Genomic DNA, 15,403 nt, shown 5'->3' on the forward strand with positions numbered 1-15,403 from the left:
AGGTGGCAGTTGACAGCGTCGCGGATGCCTCCAAGGTGGTCTGTACAGGCGATGGCCTCCGACATGGCATGGTCGGCAAAGAGATAAAATCATTCATCGACACCCGACGGGCAGGACCAGGTGAACTCACTGCCCGGTGTGTTGGGCCTCACAAGGTGGCCGTCTGTGAACTTTACGACCATAGAGATGGAACCTTCACCCTTAACGTTAAACCACAGGTAGATTATAGTAATAAAAGAGTCGTAATAGAAGTAGCCGAAGTGATGTTTCTCTGTTCTATTGTTGTTTTGTCTGTTTAATAATGAATTCCTATCCATTCTCCTAACACCTATCATATATCTCAAACACTTCATCTCTTAAATATTCAATAACTGTGGACGTGGTATGTTGTTTAGAACAGGATATGGTCACTGGTAATATAATAGTTTTATCACTCAATCTTATAGAGAACACTTTATTCTTTAAACAACTCTTTTTATTAATTTTGCGCAAGTTATTCTTTGTTCATTTAAGCCCTTCATAATTTTAACATTTTGCATCATCATCATCATCATCATCATCATCATCATCATCATCATCATCATCATCATCATCATCATCATCATCATCATCATCATCATCATCATCATCATCATCATCATCATCATCATCATCATCATCATCATCATCATCATCATCATCATAATGATAATAATGATAATGATAATAATAATAATAATAATAATGATAATGATAATGATAATGATAATAATAATTGATACTGGTTAGAAAAGGGTTTTGATCCCTCTCACCTCCTGAAGAAAATCATCATGAGCCACAACAAAATATATGAATTCAACCAAATCCTAGAATAGTTGGATGGCCTATTCAAGAATATGTATATATATATATATATATATATATATACACATACATATATATATATATATATATATATATACATATATGTATGCAATAAGAACACTAGGAACGTGTGTTTTATAAATGCAAGGTAACCACTTAAGAAAATAAACAAACGGAGCAGAGCGCTTTCGTGTATTTCATAAGTGTAATTTACACTGAAGATGTAATATACGAAAGCGCTCTGCTCCGTTTGTTTATTTTCTTAAATAGTTACCTTGCACACACACACACACACACACACACACACACACACACACACACACACACACACACACACACACACACACACACACACACACACACATATATATATATATATATATATATATATATATATATACATACATACATATACCAAAGGCTTTTTCCCCCTACACGGTGGTAGCCAAAAAGAAAAAGGAATATAAACCACTCCCACACATTCCATTTCCTATATATTCCACTCCCCTCCACCCTCTCCCTCCCTCTTATCTTGGCACCTCCTGGGTGACGGGTCATCCCTGCATCCTGTCCACTCCACTGCCCTGGGTCAGAAACAGTGTCGCAAGGCACAGCACATCCACAGCAAGGCCGCTTCATAAATTCGGCGACCACCCCTCTCCGTCCCCCCGTTCAGAAAAGGAGAAGATGGGGAGAAGTCCCTTCGGGCTGCATCAGTTTTTTTTCTCATACATAACTCCTCACCCCCCATCCCCCACCCACTCCCCCTCATGCATCACAGCATCATCTATACACAACCCCTTTCCATTCACCCCTGTCTTCTGTCCTCTCCCGTCCTTCCTCCACAGACATTCCTCTCTTTTGTAATACCCCTTTCATCCCATCCATCCATCTCATCCTAGGACGTCCCCTCATATTCACTCCTTCCACCTCTGCTTTCCACACTTCTTTTACTAATTTTTCTTCACTCATTCTCTCCGTGTCTAAACCACCCTAATACTCTTTCATCAACCCAATCTCCCAGTTCCCTTTCCACCCCTGTTCTCCTCCTCACCTCCTCATTTCTCACTCTATCCAGCCTAGTAACCCCTATCATACTTCTCAGACATTTCATCTCAAACACATCCAAACTCTTTCTCTCTTCCTCTCTCATGTTCCATGTTTCTGCCCCGTACAATGCTGTTGGCACAATCACTCCTTCGTATAACCTCCTCTTAGCATCCATTCCCAGATGTCTATTTCTCATTACACTTTTCAATCCACCAAGGTATTTACTCGCTTCTCTCAATCTACATTCTACCTCCACCTTCACTCCTCCCTTTCCTGCCACATTCGCACCCAAGTATCTATAAATACCCACTTCCTCTAGTGGATAGTTTTAGATACTTGGGTGCGAATGTGGCAGGAAAGGGAGGAGTGGGGGTGGAGGTAGAATGTAGATTGAGAGAAGCGAGTAAATATACATATATACATATATATACATATATATATATATATATATACATATATATATATATATATATATATTTCTTGGGCACAGGTTTTCTCTCGGAAAATTCTGATTAAAAATCAACTGTCACTGTCATCTCATCCCAGCAGATTTCTTTACAACTAAAGTTCTTTCTCTTCCCATGAAGCCGTTTTAGGAGGCACATAATTTACCACAAACTTCCTGCTCTTCCCATCCTTGTCCTCCACTTCCATCATAAGCATCTCTACTCTATTCTTTCCATATGTGACAGTCCTCACATTTATATCCTTCTTAGTCAGGAACATAACTCCACCCCCCCTGTTTTACCTCTCTGTTTCTAATCCAATAATTATATGCACCATGTCCTACACTGGTGGGTGGTAGTGGAACTTTGAATTTTGTCTCTACAATTCCCATTATGTACCGTTCTTTTTCCTTCAGGTAATCATTCAGTTCGTTCAAGCCTGATATTAAGCCATCTATATTTGTGAGAGACACTTTTAATTTTCTGCCACCACCATCATGTTTTCTGTTTCCCTTCCATTTTTCTTTGCTATGAACCATTTCCTCTCTTTCATATCCACTACTCTCCAATAGAATCTCTCTTTTTCTGACTCTGTTCTTTTCTCGTTTTTTCCCTTAGATTCTAGTCATTTAGTTTTCTCCTCCTCTCTTTCCTCTTTATTTATCTATCTTTTTATCCATACCTATTTATATGGATCACTGTCTGCTAGTTTCCCTGCTTTTGCTAAGATATTCTCTGCTGTTGTTTGTGACCTGAATTTAACGTTATTAGTCTGGTCTTATCTGTATTGTATTTCCCTAATCTATATATTTCTTCTATTTCTTTCCCTATTTCTGGTTCATCTTCTTGAACTACTTCTAATATCTTATTTTTTTCCGTTTCTTTCTTTATTCTTGTAGTCCTATTTGGATTATACTTCTCTTCTATCCCTAATATAATTATACATTTCTTTTTATCCGCTAAGTCTCTAACTATATTCTCCTTCTTCCTCATCACTTTAATAACTGTGTCCTTAGTTGGTTCTTTCATCTGCTGCTCCTTTATGCCTCTAAATTCCATTTTATTGTTCTCTTGTACCTTTTTCCAACCACTTACCTCTTTTGCTATGGGCTCTTTATTCTCTTTATTACACCTCTTCAATTCCTCATTCTCTTCCTTTACTTCTCTTGACTGTCTTTTTAATTCTTCTATTTCTTTAGTTAGGTTTTTTATTCTCCTTTTTTAGTTCTTCCAGTTTATAAACTCTTTGAGTAATCAACTTTAATTGGTTAAACCTAACTTCCCAATTTTCATTTATTTCTTTTAGTTTCTCCTAGATTTACTAGTCGGGGGAGGTTGTCATTTCCTCCCTCATTAAATCCATGAAAATATTTATCTTTACCTTCCATTCCATTTTTACTAATCTCTTCGACTTCACCATTGTCGTCTGGCCGTCTTTTGTTGACATGCCGTCAGACTTCCTGGACCCAGTCTTCCCCTTCCACATTTCCTTCCATTTTCCTCAGTAATCCCTCCCCTTCTCCTTTTTCTTCAGCTTACCACTACACCACGAGCTTTCCTCTTCCCTATTAATACAACACAAGTACTTCCTTTTCGTTGTGACCCTCGAAATTTGTAGATATCTCCGGAGTCCAATCTTCGCTGCCACCCCGACCGACGTGTATTTGTGTGTGTGTGTGTGTGTGTGTGTGTGTGTGTGTGTGTGTGTGCGTGCGTGCGTGCGTGTGTGTGTGTGTGCGTGTGTGTGTGTGTGTGTGTGTGTGTGTGTACAGTGTACATGAAAAGTTATTTACCACTGATATAGCAATGATTCTCTTCTACAGGAGTCAGGTCGTCATCATCTGAGTGTTATGTACGAGACGGAACACGTGCCAGGGTCGCCCTTCGCACTCAAGGTTGCAGGGGCTCCAGATCCTTCCAAGGTGAGTGAGTAGACTTCTTCCAAGGTCTCTCCTTTTCATTTTTTTTTTTAAGGAATATAGTATGTAACTGTCCCAAGAGTCCTTGTTGGGGTCCCTGGGGTGATGGGGAGCTGGAGGTGACATTATACACAAACCATGAAGACATAACTTTACTAGTGATGGGCTTGCGACCTGGGTGGTGCAACCGCAATTAGTTCTACTTGAGTTGTGGGGAGGGTAGCTGTAGGTGGGTGGGCATCATATCTACTTGCTACATATTGTACATGTCCTACACAAACCATATACAACTTTAAGACTTTTTAGAATAGTACGTATTTTTATAGATTTGCTGTTGTGATCTATATTTATTTTGAAGGCATTGAGACAAACGAAGTGGCGTTTTGTCGTTTTATTCTCTCCGTGTAGACTGATCTACATTCTCGGAGCATTGCCTGAGGAAAACTATGGCGGTTGACAATGTTAATATTTACATACACAGGGTAGCTGTTGCCACAACAGGGAGCTCTATACAATTTATTCTCTGCTATCTACTTCTACTCTATGTCTACAATGTACAATGTATGAACTTAGTATGGATACTCAGTATTTATGCATAAGTGATTGATGTGCAAGCACTGGAAATACATATAAAATATATATTGGCCGTATGCTGATTTTGCATTTGGTAATGTCTGACACAGATGTCCAGCCCATTTGACCACATGAGGTCAGACGCACTTGGCCCAAATGCCCGCTGTGAGATCAAACACAATAGCAGGTCCCTTGGGAGTTCTCTGAAGATGTTGGACGTTCCATCCTGTACTAATGCATGCGTGTGTGCGTGAACATGCTAGACATCTAGTGATATTTTTCCTGAAGAACTAACTGCTCACAAAAATCTGTAATTAATTTTTTACAGAGATATTTCATATCTCCTGCTGACAAAAATCTATTTAATCTGTTTTCTTAAGTTTGTTCATAAATGAACCGTGTGTAGTGTTCAGACACGAATCGCATCTATTCGAGCTTAAATTTGAACCAGCTATGCACTGATGTCCAAGAATTTCAGGAGATATGAGTGCATAACTGTAAGAGTTATACTAGATGTGTTGTTTTGTGTAGGAGATATGCTATAAACTCAGTTTTTATGTAGAAAAATAAGTGAATACTTGTTTTCATTTTGTATATATTACTATGAGCTAGTTATGGATCAAAAAGTCTCCTGTCGGTATGCTCTTCCTTTGAAAACATTTGCCCAACTGTAACTTTAGATAGCAGAAAAGTGTCCACCGTTATCTTGGTTACTTCAGCGGATGAGCTTGTGATGATATATGTAAAGGAGATATTATATGTAAAGTTTGATTTAACCACTGTTTTCTACAAGGCAAAACTGTAGTTTTGAATTAATCCAATATGTTATTGGGACCGACAGAGCTGACTATGAAAAATATGTTGACCCCCCATGTCTCTGGAACCAGGAATACTTACAGTTCTCTCCTGAATTTAGCTGAAGTCCAAAAGTTATTGGTTCCAGAGATGAGGACTACACTAATGAAATTAGTATAGCAGTGCTAGAGGTATTGGAAAGGAGATCAACCACATTTTTATTTGCAGAAGGTGCAGAATTCTACAGAGCTGCTGAGTTTAGTGTAGCGTCGAGTTATTATTACTATTTTTTTTTTTAATTAACTTGAATGCTCAGACTGTAATGGCAATGTTAGGAGAATACCAAGATGCATTCCACCATTATTTCATTTACCTTTAAAGGTAAATTTTTGAAAACTACCAAGGAGTGCATTGTAGAACTCGAGGAGTGGTGTGACATCACGTGAAGCACTTGATATGCTGCTAGATTGACTGGACACACGAACGACTATAGAATTCTAAAAATGTGGACTAGATTTTTCTTGGGGAAGGATAAGGAGAGGTATGTTAGGGAAATTACTAAGGATATCAAGAGCCATCTCGATGCAACTGACCTTTTATCTGAGCTCTGTAAAAACTGCTCAAAATCTTGAACATAAGTGAGCATTACTTGAACGGCTGATAGGCAGCTCATAGGGGTCGAGTACTTTGAGCAGGTGCATTCACCTAATTTATATTCAGGTGACGGCACTGATCCACCGATGGATGAAAATCCGCTGTTTCTGAGAATAGAGATGCTTTGAATAATGTGAACTATGGGAAAAAGGCTGGTATCTGCAATGTCAGTAAGGAGTAGTTGAAAATCTTCATACCTACAGATGTATCATTTATTTTCCCCTCAGGTTCGCGTGTATGGTCCTGGTATCGAACACGGAGTTCTGGCTGCATACAAGAGCAAATTCATCTGCGACACTCACGGTGCAGGGGCTGGGCAGCTTACCGTCAGGATCCGAGGACCGAAAGGTTAGTTTGCTTGTCTCCTGTAAAACATTCTAATACAATGAAATGGAATAATTTCTTCAAGCAAGGATTAATAATAGGTGGTCATAACAGTAACTACGTCTCTATTTATGTGTACATATACCAAAGGCTCTTTTCCCCCTTATAAGGGAGGTAGCAAAAAAAAAAAAAAAAAAAAAAAAATCTAGGCACCGCCAGGATGACGGGTCATCCCTGCATCTTGTCCACTGCGCTGGGTCAGAAGCAGTGTCGCAAGACACAGCACATCCACAGCAAGGCCAATTCATTAAATCGGCGACCGTCCCCTCGTACAGAAAAAGAGAAGAGGAGAAATCCCTTTGGGCTGCGTCAAAATTTTCTCACACATACTTCCTCAATCCTCATCTCCACCCAATTCATCTCATGCATGAAAACATCATCCATATACAACCATTCTCCATTCACCCCTGTCTTCTGTCCTCTCCCGTCCTTCTTCAACAGACATTCCTCTCTTCCCAAAAGCCCCTTTCACTCCATCCATTCATCTCATCCTAGGTCGCCCCCTCATGTTCATTTCTTCCACCTCTAGGCTTTCCACACCTCTTTTACTAATCCTTCTTCATTCATTCTTTCCATGTGTCCAAACCATTCCAATACTCTTTCATCAACCCTCTCTCCCAACTCCCTTTCCACCCCCGTTCTCCTCCTCACCTCCTCCTATTTCACTCTATCCAGCCAAGTAACCCCTATTATACTTCTCAGACACATTCTTCTCAAATACATTCAAACTCCTTCTCTCTTTGTCTCTTATGTTCCATGTTTCTGCCCCATACAGTCTTGTCGATACAACCACTCCTTCATACAATCTCCTCTTACCATCCATTCCCAAATGTCTATTCCTCATTACACTTTTTAATCCACCAAGGCATTTACTCACTTCTCTCAATCTACATTCTACCTCCACCTCCACTCCTCCCTTTCCTGTCACATTTGCACCCAAGTATCTAAAACTATCTACTTCCTCCAGTCTCTCTCCCTTAATACTCACTTCCAGTCTGCTGCCACTTTCTTCTCTTGTGTATCACCTTACTTTTAACCACATTTATCTTCAACTTCCTTCTTTCACACACCTTTCCAAGCTCTGTCACTAACTTCCTCAATTCCTCCTCTGATCGTGCTACAAGCGCAGTGTCTTCCGCAAGCAACAACTGGCTTACCTCCCACTTTTCTCTATTTTCTTTATCCATCTCCAATCCCTGACCCACCACCCTTGCATTTACCTCTCGCACCGCCCCATCCATGTATAAATTGAACAGCCAGGGTGATATAACACATCCCTGGCGATGGCCCACCTTTACCACGAACCACTCACTCTCTCCATTTCTAATCCTGACACACGCTTTACTACTCTCGTAAAAACTCTTGACAGCTCCTTAAAGCTTTCCTCCTATCCTGTATATCTGTAATACTTCCCACAGTGCCTTCATGTCTACCCTATCGTAAGCCTTTTCCAGATCCATAAAAGCCCAAAACACATCCTTACCTTTTCCTATAGCTTTCTCACATATTTGTCTTACCACAAAAATCTGATCTACACAACCTCTACCTGTCCTAAACCTACACTGTTCCTCACCAATTACTCCCTCTGTTCCTCTCCTAATCCTCTCAGTCAAGACCCTCCCATAAGCCTTCCCAACTACATTAAACAGGCTAATACCTCTGAAACCATTACACTCACTCTTTTCCCATTTTCCCTTGTAAAGTGGAACTGTACAGGCACTCCTCCAGTCCTCCGGCACTCTACCCTCTCTTAAACAAACATTAAACAACTTCACCAGCCAGTCCACCATCACTGTACCTCCTTTTTTCAGTCATTCTGCATGACATCCATCCAGACCAGGTGCCTTGCCTGCTCTCATCATCTTACCAACGGCCTTCACTTCATCCTTCCTTATTTCTCCTCCATTTTCCTCACACATCATGGTCATTTTCTTAGCACTTCCCACTGCCACTACCTTTCCCTCCCTATCCTCCTTCACATTTAGCAACTCCCTAAAATATGCTGCCCACCTTCCTCTTACTGCCTTCTCTTCCATTATCATCTCTCCATCTATATATATATATATATATATAATATGTGTGTGTGTGTACACACACACACACACACACACACACACACACACACACACACACACACACACACACACACACACACACACACACACACACACACACACACTTCAACGAACGGACGGCTTAGAAGACGTTCTGAAGAAAATTGAAGTTTCGTGGATCCCAACGCAGAGAGAAGTGCCTATTGTATTTACAGGGTGGGGGGAAATTGCTCGTGGGGTAGTGGGAAAGTAGGGAAAGAGGAGAAGGAGAGGGATTGCTGAGGGAAATGGAAGGAAATGAGGAAGGAGAGGACTTGGCCCAGGCAGACAGGCGAAAGGTAAACAAACGACCCCCCGACCAGCTGAGCGACGATGAAATGTCTAACAAAAATGTAAAGATTAGAAGTATAGATAAGAGCAATACAGTAGAAAGTGATGAGAATATTTTCCAGGGATTTAAATAGGGTGGGGGGGGACACAACTCCCCCCCACCCCCACCCCCCACCCACCCCCCGACTGACAAGACTAGAAGAGAAGGTCGATAAGATGATCGAGGACTTGGAGCGTAGGTTCGGTCATGTTAGCAACATTATACGGAGAGTTGAAAAAATGGAAGAACTAGAGAAGGCGAACAAAAACTTAACTAAGGAAATTGAAGAATTAAAAAAACAGTTAAAAGAAGTAAAAGAGGAGAATAAAGTCTTAAAGGAGAATAATAAGGAGAACAAGGAGGGTTGGAAAAAAATTCAAGAAAATAGCAAAGTTGCATTCACTGACATAATCAGACAGCAAATGAATGAACAAAATGAAAACTCATTTATTAAAGTGATGAGACAGAAGGAGAATATAGTAAGAGACTTAGCAGACAGAAAGAAATGTATAATTATATTAGGAATGGAAGAGAAACATAACCCAGATAGAACCACAAGAATCAAAGAGGAAAATGAAAAAGTAAGAAATTTACTAGAATTAGTTCAGGAAGATGAACCTGAAATAATGAAACAAATCGAAGAGAAATTCAGGCTCGGGAAATATAGTACAGACAAGACCAGACCAATTAAGATTAAATTCAGGTCACAAACTACGGCTGAGAATATCTTATCCAAAACAGGGAAACTAGCAACAAGTGAACAATATAAAAAGGTATGGATAAAAAGGGAAATTAATAAAGAGGAAAGAGAGGAAGAAAAACAGAAAAGACTTGAAGCAAAGGAAAAAAACGAGATAAGAACGGAGTCAGAAAAAGAGAGATTCTATTGGAGAGTAGTGAATATGAAACTAAAGAAAGTCGACATACAAGAGAAAAACAAAAGGGAAGCAGAGAACACAATGGAAGTGGCAGAAAACTAAGAGTGTCTTACACAAATATAGATGGATTAATAACAGGATTGAATGAGCTGAATGATTATTTGAAAGAAAAAGAACCAGACATAATGGGAATTGTAGAAACAAAATTAAAAGGTCCACTACCACCCAACAGTGTAGGACATGATGCATATAATTATTGGATTAGAAACAGAGTGAAAAAGGAAGGGGGTGGAGTTATGTTCCTGACTAAGAAGGATATAAACGTGAAGTGTGTTACATATGGAAAGAATACAGTAGAGATGATAATGATGGAAGTAGAAGACAGAGATAAGAAGAGCAGAAAGTTTGTGATAAATTATGTGCCCCCGAAAACAGCCTCATGGGAAGAGAGTGAACATAAAAGTATGTTAGAGGACACAAAGATAACATTAAACAAGATAATGGAAGAGGGAGGAAAAATAGTTATGATGGGCGACTTTAATTGCAAAGAAATCTGCTGGGAAGAAATGACAGTAAAGGGTGGAGACGGCTCATGGGGAAACGCTCTACTTGAGATGGTTACTGACCACACAATGACACAATGGATACAGGAGAACACTAGGTATAGAAATGAAGAAGAGCCATCGAGACTAGACCTAGTAATTACATCCGAACCTAGAATAGTGGACAAAATTGAATATAAAACACCAATAAGTAAAAGTGACCACATATTGATTGAACTGGAACTTAATGAAGAAAAATATATGAAAAGAAATGAACAATATAGAAAAGGAAGAATGATGTATGAAAAAACAAACTTTGATAAAATAAGAGAATTCTTTCAAAAGGAAAACTGGGAAGAAATATACAAAGAAGAAACAACAGTAGAAGAGAAATGGAATATTTTGACAAAAATTTACAAAAAAGGAGTGGAAAAGTATGTCCCAAGACAAAAACAAGAAAAAGAATATGTAAAATGCTGGTACAACAAAAGCTGTAGGGGGTTAAAAGACAAAAGAGACAAAGCCTGGATCAGATGGAAAAAAGACAGAAGACCTGAAAAATGGAAAATATATACCTGTTATAGAAATGAATATGTACAAATGTGCAGAGAGGAAAAGAGAAAATATGAAAAAGATATCATAGAAAAGTGTAAAGATCAACCAAAACTATTCTACAGATTTGTAAACAATAAACTGAAAAACAGACAAGACTTGGATAAATTAAGACAGGAGGGAGTTGAATACACTGAGGAAATGGAAATGGCGGAAATTATGAACAAACATTTTAAATCAGTGTTTACAAGGGAGAACATACAATCTGAAGAGAACGAATGGAAAGAGAAAGTCCCCCCTATGAAAGAAATAGAAGTAACAAAGAATGAAATATTAACACACTTGAGTAATCTTGATGTCAGAAAATCGCATGGACCAGATGAAATAGCAAACTGGATACTGAAAGAATGCAGGAATGAACTGGCAGACAAAATATATAGCATACTAAATAGTTCCTTGAAAGAAGGAAAAGTTCCAGAAGATTGGAAAAAAGCAAATATAGTACCTATATATAAAGGAGGAAATAAAGAAGAACTTACCAACTATAGACCAGTCTCTCTAACAAGTACAATAGCAAAAATTTGTGAAAGAATTATCAAAAGTAGATGGGTAAAATATTTAGAAAAAAACAAAGTGTTAAATCCAAGGCAATTTGGATTCAGACAAGGACGATCATGCGTCACCAATTTAATATGTTTCTATTCAAGGCTAATAGATATAATACAAGAAAGAGATGGATGGGCGGACTGTGCATTTTTAGATCTAAAGAAAGCTTTTGACAAAGTACCACATAAGAAGTTGCTTAAGAAATTAGAAACTGAAGGAGGAATACAGGGCAAACTACTAAATTGGATGGAGGACTTTTTGCAAGAAAGAAAAATGAGAGTAGTGATAAGAAACCAGCACTCAAAATGGGATGAAGTAATAAGCGGTGTTCCGCAGGGAACAGTTCTGGCCCCAATAATGTTTGCTATATATATTAATGATATGGATGAAGGAATTGAAAGCTATATGAGCTTCTTTGCAGATGATGCAAAACTACTGAAAAGAGTGAAAACTGAAGAAGATTGTGAATCACTACAGAGAGATCTAAATAAAGTACAAGAATGGAGTAGGAAGTGGGAGATGGAGTTCAATACAAAAAAGTGTAGTATAATGCAATTTGGAAACAGCAAAAACAAAATAACAGGAGCATATAAATTGGGAGAAGAAGGAATAAAAAAAGTAGAAAATGAGAAGGACCTGGGAGTCATTGTTATGAATAATATGTCACCTGAGAAACATATAAATAAGATTTTTGGAGAAACTTATAATTCAATAAGAACAATCAAAGTTGCATTTACATACCTGGATGAAGAAATGGTGAAGAAAATCCTAATCACCCTGATAAGACCAAGATTGGAATATGCAGCAACGATATGGTCACCAAGTACAAAAAAATGTATAAAAAAAACTTGAAAGAATACAAAGAGCAATTACAAAATTGGCACCAACACTCTCAAAACTATCATATGAAGAGAGACTTGAAAAACTTGAACTACAGACACTAGAGCAAAGAAGAGAGAGAGGAGATTTGATAGCTATTTACAGAATCATGAAAGGCATAGAAATTACTGATAGAGAGAATCTGATAAAATGGGATGACAGAAATACAAGAGGACACGGAAAGAAAATAAAAAAAGACAGCTATAGAAGAGATTTGAAAAAGAACAGCTTTCCTCACAGAGTAATAGACAGCTGGAACAAGTTAGATGAGAAAGTGGTGTGTGCAAAAACAATACATGAATTTAAAAATAGTTTAGATAAAATGAGATATGAAGACGGGACCTCACGAGCATAGCTCCCCTTCCCGTAAAATACAACTAGGTAAATACACACACACACACACACACACACACACACACACACACACACACACACATATATATATATATATATATATATACATATATACATATATATATATATATATATATATATATATATATATATACATATACATACATATACTAAAGGATTTTTTGCCCTTTACATGGGAGGTAGCCAAAAGAAAAGGCATAGAAACCACTCCCACCCATTCCATCCCTTTCATACTCCACTCCCCTCTACCCTCTTCCCTCCCTCTTATCTTAGCACCTCCTGGATGATGGGTCATCCCTACATCTTGTCCAAATGTCCGAGGTCAGAAGCATTGTTGCAAGACACAGCACATCCACAGGAATGCCGCTTCATTAATTCGGTGACCCCACCCACTCTCCGACCCCTCAGTCAGAAAAGGAGAAGACGGGGCGAAATCCCGTGGTGCTGCGTGAATTTATTTCTCATACATACTCTTTTACCCCCTATCCCCCATCCACTCACTCTCATGCATCACAGCATCATCCATACACACCCAGTCTCTATTCACCCCTATCTTATGTTTTCACACTTCCTTCCTCAACAGACTTTCCCTTCTTTCCCAATGCCCCTTTTACCCCATCCATCCATCTCATCGTAGGACGCCCCCTCATATTCATACCTTCCACCTCTGCCTTCCACACCTCTTTTACAAATCGTTCTTCATTTATTTCTTTTCATGTGTCCAAACCATCACTTAAAATATAGTAGCACATTTGTAAAAAATAACCACGAAGAATCCATAGTCGGAATAAAAAGAAATTTGAAGAAAGTATAACTTCTATATTTCGTAAAATAGCTATAGCCCTCTTCAGGAAAGAACAAGTTACAAGATATGATTGAGATGTAAATGCAATTGAGATGTAAGAAGAGGAGGAACAGGGATAGCATGACAGGCGACATTCCGTCACACAGGGTGAAGTCAGAAGGGAGGGGGGTATGTGGTCAATCAGGTAGAGGTGTGAGGTCAGAAGAGGGAGGGATGTGGGGTCGGGAGTGGTGGGGGATCGGGGTCAGAAGGGTGAATATTTTTAACCAAACGGCTTACAGCTAGACATGAGATTATGTGTGGGGATCATTGACCTTTGGAGATATTCAAGTTCAGACATTCTCCTATTAAGGCGGATTAATTTTTTTTTATCCTGAAGCTGCAGTTGGATTTGAACAATAATTTGTCTTTATCCCAGTCAAGACTATGATTTTTGTTGCTGACATGTTGAAACACAGCGGATTTTCCTGAGCATATCTAATAGGTCTTTTGTGCTCAGTTAATCTGCTGGTTGGCCAAGGTACACTAAATCATAATCTCTAAATGGTAGGCTATAAACTTCTGGAGCCTCGGTTCCCCTTAACCTTTCATGGACATTGATAATTTGTTTATGTGCATTATTAGGGTAATAATAAGCAACTATAAGTCGGTTGTTGCGTATTAGATTAAATTAAAAATCCCTCGTAGTTGCTTATCATTACTCTAATACTGTACATAAACAAATTGGTAATGTCCATCAAGGACTCTAGGAGTTAATAGCCTTTTTGTGCTCAGTTAATCTGGTGTTAAGGTCCCTGCTGGTAGGCCGAGGTACACTAAGTCACAATCTCTATATGGAAGCCTATAAACGTCTGGAGCCTCAGCTCCCCTCAACCTTTGATGGACATTAACTATTTGTTTATGTACAGTATTAGGGTAATGATAAGCAACTGTGAGGTGGTTTTAATTTAATCCCCAACAACCGCCTTCCAGTTGCTTATCATAACCCAAATACTGTACATAAAGTGTTAATGTCCATCAAAGGTTAAGGGGAGCTGAGGCACCAGGAGTTTATAGCCTACCATGTAGAGATTGTGATTTAGTGTCTCTTGGCCAAACCGGCAGGGACCTTAACACCAGATTAACTGAGCACAAAAGACCTATTAAATACGTCAGCAACAGAAATCGTAGTCTTGACTGGGACAAGGCCAAATTATTGTTAAATCCAACTGCAGGTTCAGTATAAAAAATGTTGAATTCGCCATAATAGAAGAATGTCCAACCTTGAATGTCTCCAAAGGTCAATGATCCCCGGACATGTCTAGCTGTGAGCCGTTTGGTTAGAAATATTCACCCTCCTGACCTCGCTCCCCAACCACTCCTGATCCCACATCCTTTCCTTTTCTGACCTCACACCTCTACCCGATTGACCACATACCCCCTCAATTCTGACTCCGCTCTGTGTGACGGAATGTCGCCTGTCATGATATCCCTGTTCCTCCTCCCCTTACATCTTAATTGTATCTATATCTCTATCATTTCTTGTAACTTGTACTTTCCTGAAAAAGGCTATTGCTATTAGCCGAAGTATAGAAGTTATACTTTCTTCTAAGTTTCCTTTTATTCCAACTGTGGGTTCTTCGTGATGATATATATATATATATATATATATATATATATATATATATATATATATGCA

At 38.9% G+C, this 15,403-nt stretch overlaps 1 protein-coding gene across 10 annotated transcripts in view; it reads left to right on the forward strand.

Annotated features, from left to right (window-relative positions):
* LOC143020615 (filamin-A-like) overlaps nucleotides 1-15,403 on the forward strand; it is a 379,720-nt gene that overhangs the window by 360,251 nt on the left and 4,066 nt on the right. For all 10 annotated transcript variants that reach the window (XM_076177057.1, XM_076177058.1, XM_076177066.1 and 7 more), the window contains 3 exons: nucleotides 3-218; nucleotides 4,163-4,261; nucleotides 6,508-6,628. In XM_076177057.1, the coding sequence (XP_076033172.1) occupies nucleotides 3-218; nucleotides 4,163-4,261; nucleotides 6,508-6,628 (436 nt within the window). The remainder of the gene's footprint in view (nucleotides 1-2; nucleotides 219-4,162; nucleotides 4,262-6,507; nucleotides 6,629-15,403) is intronic.

The sequence above is a fragment of the Oratosquilla oratoria genome, chromosome 40 (assembly GCF_046742065.1).
Source record: "Oratosquilla oratoria isolate Oo_2021 chromosome 40, ASM4674206v1, whole genome shotgun sequence".
Classification (NCBI taxonomy): domain Eukaryota; kingdom Metazoa; phylum Arthropoda; class Malacostraca; order Stomatopoda; family Squillidae; genus Oratosquilla; species Oratosquilla oratoria.